The sequence below is a fragment of the Apteryx mantelli genome, chromosome Z (assembly GCF_036417845.1).
Source record: "Apteryx mantelli isolate bAptMan1 chromosome Z, bAptMan1.hap1, whole genome shotgun sequence".
Lineage (NCBI taxonomy): Eukaryota > Metazoa > Chordata > Aves > Apterygiformes > Apterygidae > Apteryx > Apteryx mantelli.
This window is the reverse complement of record NC_090020.1, coordinates 67695414-67712828: the sequence shown is the minus strand read 5'-3', so window position 1 is coordinate 67712828 and position 17415 is coordinate 67695414. Positions and strand designations below refer to the sequence as shown.

The 17415-nt window shown below is 40.8% G+C and overlaps 1 protein-coding gene across 2 annotated transcripts in view; it reads right to left on the bottom strand.

Moving 5' to 3' along the window:
- PLPP1 (phospholipid phosphatase 1) overlaps positions 1-17415 on the bottom strand; it is a 73794-nt gene that overhangs the window by 1469 nt on the left and 54910 nt on the right. For both annotated transcript variants that reach the window (XM_067316194.1, XM_067316193.1), the window contains exon 5: positions 917-1093. In XM_067316194.1, the coding sequence (XP_067172295.1) occupies positions 917-1093 (177 nt within the window). The remainder of the gene's footprint in view (positions 1-916; positions 1094-17415) is intronic.

The window sequence follows — 17415 nt, the reverse complement described above, 5'->3', positions numbered from 1 at the left end:
CAAACATCTCTTGTAGAAATCCTTTGAATTGCCAGCACCCTTCACTACACTTCTCTTAATGAAGATGTCCTTGTTTCTTTAATCCCTGCCCTTTCTCATTTCCTGCATTCTTCCTGATAGGAATTGAGATTGTAGCAAAACAAGGAGAGGTCTTCAGCATCAGTACCTCAATTAGTTCATGTCTCTGAACCAGAAGTCCTTCTTCCTTGATCTGTCACTTCCCTTGAATAAGTCAACCATGGTACTCTGGTGACAGCTTGCACAAGCACTTGGCTGCCACTAAGTCAGCCAGGCATGCAGCTCCAAGTTTAGTTGGCTTCCTGTTAGGATAGCCTCATCAGTACCACTAAGAGTCACATGCTGATTATTGTGAACACTCTTTAACACCCAAACAAGAATTTACACAAAGAATGGTGAAGGGTTTTAGTTTTCCATCAGAGAGAGAAAAGAAATTCAACAATTAAGACTACAGAAGCTGGCAGCAGACACTTCCATGCTGTCCTTATCCTTAGCTTCTTTTGAGAGCTTATTGTGCCTTGCTTTCTTCACACACAGCTCTCCTCTGCTGTTATACTTGAGATTTAGAATTCGTCCAGAAACAAAGTTGTTGGTATATAGAGGCTACCCACCCAGGGGCTTTTTTGTAGTTGGCTGTTTCCATCTCAGTTACCTGAATTCGACTCTTGCACAGGAATGATTTCATATTGTCTGATAGCACCTATCTCATTATTGGCCAGGAGTCCTGCTACAGTATCCACAGTACTACTGCTATACCCAGTTCAAGGAGTTTTGTTCCCCCTGCCAGAATTTTCAAAGCTTTAAGACAACAGTAATGCTTTCCTCTGAACAGAGCCTTTAAGTCTAAGTTACTGCTTATAAAAGCAACATTTTGAAACGCCCTTAATGAATTACTTACAATGAGCACAGCTACCACTGCTCCCTGAGTGAGTCCTGTCAAAACATCACTCCAGTGATGTTTGTAATCAGAAACACGTGAAAGACCCACATAGACAGATGTAGCAACAAGACCAAATTGTAGAGTAGGACGTACAAGTCTTGCCCAGTCTCCTTTCATTCTGGCCTGAAGGTAAAGCTAAGAAGAAAAGAAAAATGGTTATGAAATGCAGTAAATACAGAAGTAGTTATGTAAAATTGTCTCAGGTCTGTTCAAATAGAGTTGAAATTCATATTCAGAGATGTGATTATGTCCACAAATGTTTTAAGTGCTATGTTCTTGCAAATTCAAAGTATTAAACAGCTAAACAGTTAAATATGCTATGGCAGACTTTGATAGTCACCTATTAGTCTTTAAGTTTTATAAGACTACTTAACACTATCATATTGATCCAGTATAGAAAAAACATACTATATTTGTACCTTGACAAAGGACTATTTGTAAGATAAAGGAATGATAATAAACAAAACCATTTATGACTTGAAGAGATCAAACCATTATCTTACCTCTGCATTGATTACAGCTAAGTATCTCTTTCAGATACAAAGAATAGCTGGCAACCATTTAAATGGGGTCTTCCCAATATGGATACCTATCTTGCTCTAAAAGCTGGAAGCACATTAGCAGCTTGAGTATAGTAAAAGTTCACATATACCATACATAGAGCTGATGTTTTTAGCCTAATACTCCATTTCAGCCACCCTTAGTATTATCAACTTCTAGCACAGTATTTCAGCTGTAGTTGAAAAGTGTCACAACATACAATTACCGATAAGCTCTAGAGTCATGCTCCTCAGTTGTCGTTGCTGTGTTTCAGTTTTAACATAACAGTCTATTCTTGTCCTTTCCAGCTGCATATTAATATAACTTGAATTAGGCAATGATTTCATTTTACTACTCTGGTAATTTTTAACCATTCTTTTCTCTCTCCTCAGCCATGCTATAGCTGTATTCCATGTATATCTATGCTTTTGCTTATGTTGATTCATAAACTTATTCCATGACACCACAAAATTTTATTACCTTCCCATGTAATCTATTTAAGACGCTTTGTCTGCTGCTTTATTCTGTCTAGGACAGGGACCTCATATTTCAGCCATGAGAAGAGCTTTTCACAGTCTATCTGGCATACATATTCTGAAACTTAATTCTGTCATCAAAAAAGGCAACATAGTTACTATGTTTACCAACAATACAGTTGTAAATTATACTTAACATTTCAAGTATATCTTTTCAGTACCATCTCGGAACTTCAACTCTAGTACAAGACCTTAACTAACTGACAGTCTTGCAGTATCATAACAGCTAACTAAAACACAGGCTTCAGGCACTAAGACAAACATACTGAGCTTCTGGTAAATCCCTCCGTTGCCAACTTCAAAAGCCATGGCTACCTTGAAGCAGCATTACATTTACAATGTCAACACATGCATAGAGCATGCACTGTACATGCAAAGGTGCTACTTTCCACAGTAAAACATCTGGGGAATGTTTAGTTGGTTTCTCAGAGTAACTTGCATCATAATTTTGACATGCAGAATTTTTCAGCTATAAATGGAGTGTCAAAAAGATCAACCCTATCCATAACTGGTTCCTTTTAATAGCAAGGTCAAGTTGAAATCAGACTCCAAAGAAGCTACAACTAAGCCTGAACTGGAAGATAAGCTTTTCCTGTAAGTAGTGGGCACTCTGTGTATATCTGGGAGCCTTAATTTCACTCACCATGGGGAAAAAGGGAAAAAGTACTGTCTAGCCACCTTAAAAATTATCTATCATACAGTTCTTTTGACTTCTGTTTGGGAAAAGGTGTTTTAATGCTCTTGCACTGATATTACCTCTGGCTTTACAAACAGTAGACCAGAAGGCTGCTGGCATGTGCCATGGACCAGAAGTGGGTCCTTGGAACACATGCTGGTGGTCTACAAGTTATCAGCCAACTCTGATACTGGCTGTTCTTTCCCCTATTCCCACTAAATTCTGCTGAAGACAGCTGCAAATATGTTGCTGTAGTAAGTTTTTTCCATGTAAGTATTTTTTGTAGTTGGCAAAGACATTTTACAGTCATATTAAGAAAAAGGGTTATGTAACAGCAGAGAGATGGGAAACTGGGTTTATTTCTGAAGGGGAGAGAAGATGGGGAAAGCTTCAAAAAAAGTTTTGAAAAAATTTGATTCATAAGAACTTTTATTCCACATGTGAGCCTACAGAAGATTAGTTAACAAGAAAAAAAAAGTTTTTGAATCTCCTGAAGCAGCATGTATTCAGGGCAAACTTCTGAATTTTTCTGCCTGACAAAACTGCAGACAAGAAACTCTGATGTAATATCTATATGAAGATTTAATTCCTGCATTATGAGAGTAATCTCTGTAGTCATAGCTAAGATTTGGAGCTGCTTGATGACCTGTAAAAGGCTTGCAGTTAGCGGCAGGCTTTAATCAATCCTAGATGTTTCTTGCAAACTTGTACAGCATCAACAACAACTCTGTAGGAAACTCCTGAAGCCTTTCTTGCACCCTCTACCTGCAGACGGATTTATACTGTTCCAAAAGTAAGTCTACAGAAGGGTGAGAAATCATACCATGGAAGTGTCAGTGTGACTGATCACTGTTGTATTTAATTTCAGAGAAGTAGCAGCTGTTCTTCCAGTTACAATTGTGTTTTCTGATATTGCTTGTTAGATTGAGAGTCATTTCTCATAAGCCAGCTACTGCAATGGCAAATTCCATGTTATTTTTAAGCATGTAGCTTCAAACTGACATTACTTTTAATAGGCTCAGGCCTATTGCTCCCCCACCCCAAAGACTCTTCCTGCCACTGTGACTCACTCATAGAAAGACAACAGCAACAGCTCGGGGCTGAAACAGGCCAGTAATACTGCAGAGACTAAAGGAAGCAGCTCTTGCCTTATAGCTCCATTAAATATAAGGCAAGCTTGATACCAGAAGTATGACCAAAGGAGTCCTTTATGTAATATTATATGCATAATGTAGCTTAACACCAGGACACATATTAAACACATTACTATTTTAACCCTACTGACTAATACAGGGTAACGATTTCAGACCATGTAGAGAACCCCTCCCTCTATATGAAGCATGCCTCTGGTTTTCGAGCCTGATTTTGCTCCTCTTTGAAGTCACTTACAGAGCAGGCATCACCAAGGGAAACAGAACCGAACCCCTACCTTCCCCCCCCCCCCATCTCTCCACTAGAAAGGAATAAGCTTTCCAACTAAAACTTTTAATCTACTGAAGCAGCAGAACCTTTACAAGAATTCATCGGATAATACTACTGCAATGCCTGTTCAAGAGGATTCAGCATTTCACTTGTTGCTGAGAAATATTTGTGAGGCTATCAAGTTTCCTGGAATACAGTACAAGTGTCCAGAGCTGTTCTGGTAGTAACATGCTCCTATCAAAGACAGTTATTTGACCATACAATCTTCCCTGACATCCTGTTTCTGAGAACCTCTGATATTTCAGAAATCTCCTTCAAATACAATCTATTTCTCTTCACTCTTCATCCATCCTCCTGTTTTTAAATGTTTGTTTTAAAGTGCACAAACAGATTTCATAGAAACTTTCTGCTAATAGGATAAAATAATTTCCAGCACTTTTTCACCAGCTAATGCTTACTTTATAATGAAAGTATGTTCTCTACACCACACACATCATGAGCACAAGTTTCTTCTTAATCTATGGTCTAGTAGTTCATTTCTAAAAATACACATAGGAATGGAGAGAAACTCTCAGCCACTTTGTGGCTTCTAGCAAGAAGCCACAGACATGAATGGAAGGGTCTCTGCAATTGCAGAATTATTTGCTACTCTTAAAAGCTTCTAGTATAAATTTCAAGTATTTGCCCTTCCACCAAAGCAGTACTAATAAACATATGCACATGCCTGCCTACTTAGAAGTACAGTGTCTTCTATTTCCTAGACAGACTTTTGGGGTGTAATCATGTGGCTTCACGAGAGTTTCTAGCAGCTGACGTCTCACATCCCTACCTGAAGGGCACAAACTTCTATTAAATCTACCAGAAACTATTCTACTAACCCAGGTCATATTTTTAAAATTTAGTTTTAATACTGAAAACTTCTAGATCATTTTTCATTCAAAACCTTCTCAGCTTTTTTCCCCAAAGCTCTATTGCTTTAAAAGCCCTTAGTGTAAAAGATTTTGCCTATTAGGGTATAGGGAGTCCTCCTGCACTTCCAGCCCTCTAAGATGTTTCAAGAATAGAAATCCACAGGGAATTTTTTATTTTATAGGAAGTTTTACCTTTAATACCTATTGATTTGCTCTGCCACTGTTAAAAATTTGTTTTAACAGGATTTTATGTTACCTTATATCTCAAGTCCTTGATAATTGCACTTCCTACAGATTTCCTATTCTGTCCTAATAAATAGGAGAACAATTTTCCCTGGGAGATGTACGCATTTCTCCCTCCAATTTTTTCTCATCAATCCTACTATGTTCACAGCATCATGAAGCTAATAGCAAGCCAGAGAGAGAATATAGTTTTCCTAGAGGAAAAGCTCCCAAGTGGCATGGGGACATCAAACAGCACTTCTGGAATTTGTCTCAGTACAAGAGGTCTGAGTCCAGAGAAAGGTGCAAGAGATCACTTCTATGAGAGAGATAAGCCCTACTTTGAGGGAAGATAGTAGTCATAGAAACTTTGAGAGAGAGCACATAGATAGGCTTGGCATTTACCTTGGTCTAATTTTTAGTTTCACGATATCTACCTGAGCATAAGAAAAAAGCCCTGTGTGCTTTCTGGTGTGCTCTTTTCAAAAGAGCAAGATTCTACTACAGTTATAATTAGTATCTGGATCCATTATTGGTTACAGCTAGAAAAGCTTATACTTAAATGCAAGTCAGTTGACCCAAAAAGTCAAGAGGCACAAACAGCAATCAGTGCTGCAGAAATCCACTGTAAGGATTTTTCCTAAACCAAGCAGCTCAGAAATAGTAAGGCATAAGCCACCTCAAGTGTGCATACACATGTATGTGGTTGGCTTTGGGAATTTGGGGTGGAGGGAAGGGTTAGGCAGTAGTGTGTTTTGATTTTGTTTTGTTAAATGAGGAAGGGGTGGAAGGAAAAAGGGAAAGCACAGCATTGCCCTTCAGACAGAACACCCCCCCCAAAAAAACAAAACAAAACAAACGTTGACAAAACCCTCACAGCCTTAGATTAATATGTTAAAACATAGAGCAAAAGTCTCCAAGAGACCTAGGGGTGAGAATAAAGATTGAGAATCCAGACAGTTGTAGGATATGAAAGTTGTCTCTGTGGATATCCCAAGGACATCCTTACCAGACACAGTCTTCCTCCTCCTCCCGAGACTGTACAGTCTTCCATTAGGAAGCTGAGTAGATGCACAGACGGCCAGAGGGACTATCCACCCTTCAACTCCAGGAGTTGCTGGATGCAGCTAAGCATCGCCTTTGGGGGGAGAGGGGACTCCAATAACAGCAGTACTACAAGCTTATGAATTATGAGATATGGAGTTTGCACGTGAGCATCATGGATCTGAGCTTTTTTTCAAGCAAGATCCTCCAAGAGAATGGAAAAGCTCAGAAACACCACATTCACCCTGGGACTCCTGCACAATGCTTGAGGCAACAGAAAGCGTTTAGAAGCAGGGATGATCAGCCATCTCCCTGGACCTGCTGAACCACAGACCTCCCTGTTTCATTCCCAATCAATAATCTAGTAGTACAGACTGAAACACCACTGCCCTGTTAGCACAAGGTAACAGAGGAGAGAAAAGCCCCTTTCACATCCTTCAGGGTTTTTTCTTTCCTGAAGGCAGCTTGCAAAACAGCTACTCCCTTTTTGCCTGTATAGGAGACTTTAAACAGATTCCTTTGCATAAAACCCATAAGCCACTTTGTATTTCAGCTAGCACAAACGCTGGAATTCAAAACAGTTCAAGAAATTCAGGAAACTGAACAAAGATTGCAATTTTCAGAACAAAACAATGGCCAGCAGCCACAAGACTTGCTGAAAGATAGCATAATTGTCACACACACAACTTTGTTTATGCCAGTATTACATAATGTAGAACACAACAGCTCGTTTCATACCTCTAGCACTGTATATATGAATAAACAGAGCTCTAGGCATGAACTAACAAGACATAGCCTGCAGACTAGAAATCAGTGTGCAGCCTTTGTTTGATGTGAAGCTTTAAGTTAATACGAGTAATGCCTATCCTCCATTTTCCACACGGACTCACATCAGAACAGAAAGCTTTATTATTATGCATTACCGCGCCATGGCAGTGTAGCTGAATTCATGACTCAGTCATGAGTTGAGGTACTGCAAGAAATGCAGTTTAAGTGTTAAGTTCTCAATCTCCCAGGCTTATTTTGCCTTTTAAATATGAGATCTCATTTTCTTAAAATCATGTTTATGGTCTTATGTCTGCAATATTATCTGCTCTTCAGTTTTATTTTGAGAGGGCAGAAAAAGGAGAGAAAAAAAAAGCAATGTTTCAGAATTAACTTTTCCTTCACTAGAATGGGAAAAACAGGTCTGCAGTTACTTAAAGATGGAGATATGTGGGCTGCTGTTGATGGGGACACTACCCCTCTGACCCTCTAACCATGAATTCCTGCTGCCTCCCCTGTGCCAACTCTGATGTTTGAACAGCCATATGGTGAGCTGGAACAAGGAACTGATCCATTCAACAGATGAATTAAATTTAAAAAGTTTGGCCAGACTAGGAAGAAAAGGCAGAATATTTACTAAGCTGGTCCCTTTAAGATAAGGGCTTGCTGCTGTCAAAAGGTAACTGAGGTTGTGCAAGGGATGTCTCCTATGCAATGGAGAAAACACCCGTCTTTTACTAGGTTAGTAGCCAATCTCAAATCAATATTGAAGTACACTGTATTCAGTACAGACATTTCCCACTGGATTAATAATAGCTGTTTTGTTTTTAATCCTCCAGCCTCAGTAGGGCTGTACATTGCAGAAAGAATTGTTTATTGATATGATCTTACCATTAAGTAGGATGAACGGTAACTTTTACTCCACTGCAAAGGCTAACACCCAGCCATTTTCTGACGAGGAAAAAAGCCAAATGCATTCTTTCTAGCTGAAGAAAAACTTTTCTGTTGCATCTATCAAGTTAGAGAAATCTTCAATAGAAGAACATGAGCATTGCAAAGTATTGCTTTCTTCTCAGCCCTATGGGAGCCAGTTCACAAGAACCTCATCGCTACTGACCCCCAGCCATAATTCCAGGCACTCTGTGAAGAAGTAATTTTACTTGGCTTGCTTACTATTAAATGGTCTAAAAACTGATATTAAATGAATGCTAGGAGAGTATGCAAGCAGGAGAAGCACAAGTCTTCATCCCTGAGCCTCACAGCATGACCAGTTATCCTGTATTTTTTCATCTCTGCTCCAAGTAACATGCTTGGTACTGCCCAAAGCTACAGCCAAATAAAATATCGTTTCCTGTAAGAAATTTCTTTTCATTAGCTTAAGACTCTGTAGTCCGACTTTCAAGCAAGCAGGAATATATTATGGACTTTTTTTTTTTTTTTTTAAAAAGCCCTAGCCAGTAATACTTGGGAAAGCACAGATATACTACCATGCAAATGGACATACCTAAGGTGCTGTGCTAATACAGGCTCTTACTTGGGTACTGTCTCACTCATCCTCCAGTTCCAACATAAACAATTAAAATAAGAAGTTTCAAGAGCAAAGCTAGATTGGCAAAGTTAAAAGCACGAGTACTAGAAAACAGCTAAGGCCCTGCTTTCCTTTATGCTTTAGCCTATGCTTAGCTATGTTGTCTCTGCAAAATGAGCAGGCTGTCAGCCCAGCTCACTGACATACCAATAGTCCCCCAATTCTTTTTCTGTAATTTCCCATTTCCTAGGGCACACAAATGTTCTTTCCCAATGAACTGTGGGACAGCTTCAGAGCAACTCAAGTTACATATTACAGAGATCTGTCGCCCCCTTTCACCCCAGGACTAAGCTACACAAGCATGCTGCAGTCCCCAGAACAGCACAGCAGCTTGGCTGGGTTTGCGCAGCAGCAGCACAGTTGCTCACTCCAGGCTAGGCACAGTTAGTGAAGTGCTTAGGCCAACTACAGCAAAGGTCTGTTCCATTACAGCAACTTGATCCTCAGAGCTGCGCTCACTTCTGCCAATTTAAACAGTTGCAGAAGGGTCATTTGTGCTACTGAAGACAAAGCACACATCAACATTTTAATTTACTATAACTTTCACATAAAAGTAAAAACAAAAACAAAAAAAACCAAACAACAACAAAAAAAACAAAACACCACACACACACACCACACCACACACAGGCCTAAAATGATGAATAACTACAGAACCTCCCTCTCCGGAAGGAGTGCTGGCTTTGTAGAATGGCCATTGCTAGAAGAGGTATTCAGTTACGCTTGTCCTCGCATTCTCCAAGCCAAGATGAAAACTGGTTTTGTTGATGCAGAGAACTGGTCAGTTAGTTAACTATGAAAGAAAAGGAGCAGCAGGGGGGGGGGGGGGGGGGGGGATATTCTTCTGGAATCCAGCATCTGTTATTAGGCCACAAGGCTTCCAGACACTACTGCTGCTCAAACACCACACAAAGCTCTGTTGTTGGCAAAAATGTCCCAGCACAGATAACAGCTCAGTCTACACCCGAACTGAGCTGTCTAGCTCTGCCAGATAATCTCAAATACATTCTCCACCACAGCTTCCTGGCCTGACAGTCCTGCAAGTGGGTTTTTCCTAGGGTTCAGTCATTTCACATGCTAACAAGGGAGAAACTAGAAAAAACTAGAAATCTTGCCTAGAAGTAGGCTGAAAACCCAGGCCTTAGTAAACTTTTCTAGCTAGACAATGACTTTTTGACAGATATAAAGCAGCAGTGAACTCCATGCAATGAGTGATAACAATGATATATAATACTGACTATTTAAATATCTATTTTAAACACTACTCACTCAAGGGGACTAGGAGAGATATTAAGTAACTGTAAATGCAGGGGAGTAAAGGATATTTGTGTCCTCCCAGGAAGGCACAACTCCAAATTACATGCCAAGGAAATATTTTCATTCCTGAAGTTAAAGTTTAGTTCTACTCTCCAATCCTGTCCCACAAACCAAAAGACAAGCTAAGGAGAAATGCTCCAGATTCCCATATATATGCTTGCATTAAAACTATTCATTTTGAATAGCTCACGTGGCATGATATTTCACAGAATGGTTGAGGTTGGAAGGGACCTCTGGAGATCATCTAGTCCAACCCCCCTGCTCAAGCAGGGTCACCTAGAGCATGTTGCACAGGATCATGTCCAGGTGGGTTTTGAATATCTCCAGAGAAGGAGACTCCACAACCTCTCGGGGCAACCTGTTCCAGTGCTCTGTCACCCTCACAGTGAAAAAGTTTTTCCTTGTGTTCAGATGGAACTGCCTGTGTTTCAGTTTGTGCCCGTTGCCTCGCGTCCTGTCACTGGGCACCACTGAAAAGAGTCTGGTCCCATCCTCTTGACACCCTCCCTTCAGATACTTGTACACATTGATAAGATCTCCTCTCAGCCTTCTCTTCTCCAGGCTAAACAGGCCCAGCTCTCTCAGCCTTTCTCATAAGAGAGATGCTCCAGTCCCCTAATCATCTTTGTAGCCCTTCGCTGGACTTGCTCCAGTAGTGCCACATCCCTCCTGTACTGGGGAGCCCAGAACTGGACGCAGTACTCCAGATGGGGCCTCACCAGGGCTGAGTAGAGGGGCAGGATCACCTCCCTCAACCTGCTGGCAACACTATTCCTGATGCACCCCATGATACCATTGGCCTTCTTGGCCACAAGGGCACATTGCTGCCTCATGCTTAACTTGGTGTCCACCAGCACTCCCAGGTCCTTCTCCTCAGAGCTGCTTTCCAGCAGGTCAACCCCCAACCTGTACTGGTGCCTGGGGTTATTCCTCCCCAGGTGCAGGACCCTGCACTTGCCTTTGTTGAACTTCATGAGGTTCCTCTTCGCCCACCTCTCCAGCCTGTCCAGGTCTCTCTGAATGGCAGCACAGCCCTCTGGTGTATCTGCCACTCCTCCCGGTTTGGTATCATCAGCAAACTTGCTGAGGGTGCACTCTGTGCCTTCATCCAGGTCATTGATGAAGAAGTTGAACAAGACTGGACCTAGTACTGACCCCGTGGGACACTGCTAGCTACAGGCCACCAACTAGACTTTGTGCCGCTGATCACAACCCTCTGAGCTCTGCCATTCAGCCAGTTCTCAATCCACCTCACTGTCCACTCATCTAGCCCACACTTCCTGAGCTTGTCTATGAGGATTCTATGGGAGACAGTGCCAAAAGCCTTGCTGAAGTCAAGGTAGACAACATCCACTGCTCTCCCCTCATCTACCCAGCCAGTCATTCCATCATAGAAGGCTATCAGATTGGTTAAGCATGATTTCCCCTTGGTGAAGCCATGCTGACTACTCCTGATCACCTTCTTTTCCTCCACATGCTTGGAGATGGCCTCCAGGACGAGCTGCTCCATCACCTTTCCAGGGATGCAGGTGAGGCTGACTGGCCTGTAGTTCCCTCGGTCCTCCTTCTTGCCCTTTTTGAAGACTGGGGTGACATTGGCTTTCTTCCAGTCCTCGGGCACCTCTCCTCTTCTCCATGACCTTTCAAAGATGATGGAGAGTGGCTTAGCAATAATGTCCGCCAGCTCCCTCAGCACTCGTGGGTGCATCCCATCAGGGCCCATGGATTTGTGGGTGTCAAGTTTGCTTAAATGATCTCTAACCCAATCCTCCTCCACCAAGGGAAAGTCTTCCTTTCTCCAGACTTTCTCTCTTGCCTCCAGGGTCTGGGGTTCCTGAGGGCTGGCCTGACCAGCAAAGACTGAAGCAAAGGCAGCATTCAGTAACTCTGCCTTCTCTGCATCCTTCGTCACCAGGGCACCCACCCCATTCAGCAAAGGGCCCACATTTTCCCTAGTCTTCCTCTTGCTACTGATGTATTTGAAGAAGCCCTTCTTGCTGTCCTTGACATCTCTTGCCAGGTTTAATTCCAAACAGGCCTTAGCCTTCCTCATCGCATCGATATTCTTCTTTCACGTTTCTTTAGCTCTTCCTACATGTACAATTTGTATTTTCAAATTCTATCTTAAACCTTTCAGCTCCTGTCCCTCCTTCTGCAGTGTTCAGATTGCTGTGTTTTTCAGCCAACACTTCTGCTCTTAATTTGCCAGTGATCCATAAGCAGGATCCCCTGTATATGCTTAATTTACTTTTTTTTTTTTTTTAAATAGGTTCCTGAAGCAAGAAAATGAGAAAAGAATACCCAGTCAAAAGCCCTGCTTCCAGGGTAATGAAGCCTCCACTGTCGTGGTTCATTCTATATGAAATTTGACATAATCTTATGCCAGTGACAAAATTGCTTAGTATTAATATCAGTATCTCTGCCACATATTCTTCAGATACGGGGAACAAGCCAGAGAGAAGAATGTACCTTTCCAGTGATGCATCTCTTTATAGCTATAGGGCTATATAGTTATGTAATCACTTCACTTCAGTCAAGTCTAACTGATAGACAGTAAAGTGTATGCAAGTTAGGCAACAGCTTTTAAAAAGCAAAATTCTGAGATGCTGCATTATCAGGGATGCTGGTGTGCCCAGTGTGGTCCTTGAATAAGACACTCCAGGCTGCTTTAGTCTGCTTATTTAAAAACAAATACAACTTTTGGTTAAACTTCAAGTTTCAAGAGCACTCCCTTTAAGCCTCAACATGCATAGTTAAGAGTACCAGTTCATTCTGGAAATCCCACCTTTGGGATTTTACTTCTACCATCCGATTAGCATGCTAAATGCAACAAATGTGTGGCTCCCCACCAGCTCTATAGGAACTGTGTCACTCAGAATATCTTCACAAGTTTTCAGTACATTTTCCTCCTGAAACCAAAAGGCACCAAGAGTAGCAAGAATCAAAGAGGTGACTTCCATAAGAAACACTCAGCAGCCTTGACCTTCAATTCAGTATACTGATAAAGTGATACCTGTTTCTGAAAAATGTTTCAAGTTTCTGTGATCACAAGGTCAGTCATACTTACAGAATAGGAGGCAGTTTCCAGTTTGTTCAAGAGCTGCCAACACTGGGGCCCCTTTTTTCTAATAGATATGTGAGAAAGATACAGAAAACTGGAAAAACAAGGACACATTCACTTCTTACTGAGATTTTATTTTGTTTGACTGATATGTTCAATATACACACTTGCTTATCTTCCCCTCATCTCCTTTTTGGTATCAATTACTTTTGGTATCAACTACAAGAGCTGAGCCTTTAAGCTGTTTTTTTGTTTTGTTTTTAGCCATTCTTTTTCTTCCCCCTAGTTAAAACCCATACTTGACAAACTGCCTATTCAAGCATTTCCGCTATCACCAGCTTGTGTCAGATAATATATAAAGCAAGCTTCAGATTATTTCATTGCTTAAGCACAAAAGAAAGTGTAACTGTACTTTAACCTCTGTTTGCATTTCAGCAATTCTGCTTTAAGTAACTGAAGCTGCAGAAGTACTTCAATACTTTGCCTAGTATTTTGCAAGGTGGCTTGATTTAAGCCACATATTTCAAGATTCTGCCATTTCATGGTTGCAGTTCTTGTGCTGTCTGTGGCAGAGATCACTCCCCCCCTTCGAATACTCAAAATGTTCCCTCATTTTTGAAATGTTTAACCTGATAAGGTACATGTATTCAGCAAGTAACATTTAAATGTGTGCTTTCTGCAGTATGCACTAGTTCATCTTTCTCAACATATGGCAAGATTCCTCTCGTCCTTAGGAAGCCAGCACTAAGTGTCTGGTTATGATTAACACTGCCTATGAGTAATGCCACATGTTAAAGACTGTCCTGCTCATGACTCAGACTGCAGCTGGAGTAAGTGTGCAAACAGCAGATGAAGCCAGCTTGAGAGTTCAGTTAAAGAACAGGTTATCAAATGCAGCAGGTTTGGTTTAGAGCCAGTGGCAGCACTCTGCCTTGCCACGTGGGCAAGGGGGAGGGTTAGAAAGTGATTTTCCTCACCTTCCTGTAGTAGCTGTATGCTTTTCCCACCCTCCCCGTAAGACAACCAAGTTCAGTGCAAAGGTTGGTATGCAGTAATGCTGTGCTAAACAACAAGAAAAACATCCTGCACAAGAGTTGTTAACCTTCTTCAGATGTACTCCCAGCAGTTTGACTGAATAAACTTATTACAGAAGAAGACAGAGTGGAAAGTAGAAGTCTGATCTCCTCAGGGCCTCTTACTATTTGTATTGGGCCATAGCTCAGCAAGAGATAAGACAAGAAACTCAGGTGAAGAAAGGGAGCGTGCCTTCTCCTCTGGTGAGGAGTCTGGCTACTCTTTGTCAAGTTATGTCAGACCAAAAAGTGTTCGCTGAAATCAGACCCTGTCTGAATTCATGGTTTACCTCCTCAGATGTCTCCTTTTAAAATACTCTATCATTCAGCATGCTTTAGTTTCTGAGCACACCAGTAGCAGAAACCTGAGGGTTACAACAGAAGGTGTCTTGCACCAGCTGGTGGTACCAGCCACCATAAAGTAGTACATTTGGCTAGACGAATCTGACCCAGATCTGCAGAACACACACTGGAATTAGTTTGCTTCTCAGTTGCCTGTAATTTTACAAATGCTTTCTCTAGTCTGTAATTCTGCTCTGAACACCTTTCTGCCATGCCCAATTGATAAACTGATCTCCAATAAACCACTTACTGTTTAACAAATGTGCTAAAAGAACCAAAGACTTTCATATCCTTACAGTTTAAGGTAGCTGAAGCTAAATCATGTTATCTTGCAATTGCTACAGTCCTGAATAGACACAAGGACAGTTTTTGTAGCAGTATGCAAAGCCACAGCAAGTTTGATTACATTGCTGAACTAGAACTGACACTAGCTCTGGACTTACTAGCATTACAAGGAAGCAGAGGATGGATTTGAGTCCCCCCCCCATCCCACCTCTCCCACCAACAGAAGGTTGCAAAGGGTGAAGCACACACACACACACACACACACACACACACACACACAAATCAGATAGGTAAGACATCTGCATATATCTTAACTCCACGTTTTTTACATTGTGCTTTATAAAAGAAGTTTATTACACAAGTGGTTTTCAAGCATGAAATTTTAGAATTTGCAGGTTGCTGACATGATCACCCTTCACAAACTTGAGGGGAAAAAAAAAATCCATGCTTATTATATGTAGGGCTGGTGGTAAACTTCACAAAAATTTTCAATAATTAAAAGAAAAAACAGGTGTTGAGATCTATTTTGACAAAGATGCATATTTTTTGCATCCTTAGAGTCTTCCTAATGCACTTTTTAAACATATGACCCCATATACTTGTATTATAATGTTAGTTCTGCAAGTTTGTAAAAATCCGTATAAGCACTTAATTTTTCCTAATATGCTAAATAATATTCAGGAACTCTTCAGACAAGCTCCTTGCATGGATTCCAAACCATGACACAGGCAACAGAAAAGATTATTCAACCCACATGAAAAAATTACTATCTTTAAATAAAAGAAATCCCTTGATTTTCTTGCCAAAGACTGCATTTTTTCAAAATCCTAGTAGGCTACACAAACAAGGTCTGATGACCAAGCTGTTCAGTGCAACTTCCATTAGCAAATTCACACTGAAACTAAAGGTAATCTCAGTATTATAGCAAGCAATTGGGGGTGGAGGGAAGGATTTTAGTTAACAGAGGCAAGGTCCAAAGAGAGGAGAACTCCTTCCTCTCAGCCTGTACCTGGCTGAGAAATCCTCCTGGCCACAACCACCCCCCCAGGCTGCCAAAGCAGCAGGCCAGATCTCTCGTTACAGATATGTGTGACAGAGATAAAAGTTCCAACAGCTTTTCCAACTCCTCCTCTTGGCCCATAAACATTGTCCTGGGAGACCGAGATTCAAATCCCTGCCAAGTGACTCTAATCCAGGCTATACAAAGTACGGTCATATACCTAGTACGTTTTCTTTTATCTCTGCTTTTATAACTCAGAGGTGGCAGTATCACATTCTTACATTGCTCAAACCTATGCACAGAGAAATCAGATCAGAAAGATACGATTGGGCAGAATGGTGCAAATCAGTATTAGGTTGCTACATAACAGTAACTGCTTCACAGTACTGTGGAAACAGTGATTTCAATCCATGAGACAACTCCAGAAACAGAAAACAAGTGGACCTATATAACTTTGGAGACTGTCAGTCATAGTAAGCAAGCCAGTCTTTTTTTTTTTTTTTTTTTTTTTTTTAAAGACAGCTGACAAATGAGGGAATTACCAACCCTTCAGATTTACAGTAAAAAAAAGATGACAGATAGATAAGTGAGGAGAGGGGAACTAAACAGATTTAGCTATAAACAATGTGTGTCCATCACTGCAGTTTACTGAATACTGAACTTTTTGAAAAGCTCAGCTTTTCTGGGCAAAAAAAAAAAAAAAAAAACAACCAAAAACAAGAACATCCCCCCCCCAAATCCATCAAGTTCAAAAATTTATGCAATCCTGAAAAGCACATCATCAATTGTTTAAAAAATAATTTTGAATAATCTCTTCATCTGCTGTGGATGTTATGCTACTGCCAAAAGAGAAACAAGATGAAAAGTGCAGTCAGGATAGAAATGTGAATTGAGTATGAGCTCTGAAGACTAGCAAATTACACCCAGGACAAGAGCTTAATTTCACAACTTCATAACAATAAAACTGCAGAACAAAATTGTTTAATACTTTCTGTATTGCACATTAGCAGGGGGAGTGTAACCAAATCAATCCTCCAGTGTTAAAAAGCTTATTCTAGGAGCAGAGATAATTGGCCCTAGATGACATATAACAATTCAGACTGCTTATATTAGAGCCTGATACGTTTTACTCAAATCCTCATACATGCTAATTATTGGTGAAATGATCTCACTTGTAGTTACTTCTACAAACCGATTCCCCTCCCCAGTCCAAGATGGGAGTCAATTAAGAGCAGTTTAAAATTAAAACTGATCTGTTGTTTTGTTCTTACAGGCCCACCCATGTTGGGATAGGGTTTAAATTTGGTTTCTTTATAGGCTTTGCACATTTCATTAAGTCAGACATATCTTATTACATATTTTTGTGTGGCTTGCAATACTTTCAATATAACTAAACTTAAGTAGCAGCATATTTTGCAAACCCACTGTCACCAGGTTCAACTGAAGCAAGACACAGAAGCCAACCACCATATCAAGTTTTTTTAGGCATACTGAACATGAATTCTGCCACTTCTCACCCCAGTATCAGTGCCCTTTCCTTACAGCTCCTAATGAGCAATCTTTTGTAGGGTGCTTGACTCTGAGATAACTGAACTAAAGTAGTGTCCCTTGCACAAAAGGGCCCAAGAAACTGCTGATGTAGTCAATATTTCAATTTTGCACTAGATAACTAACA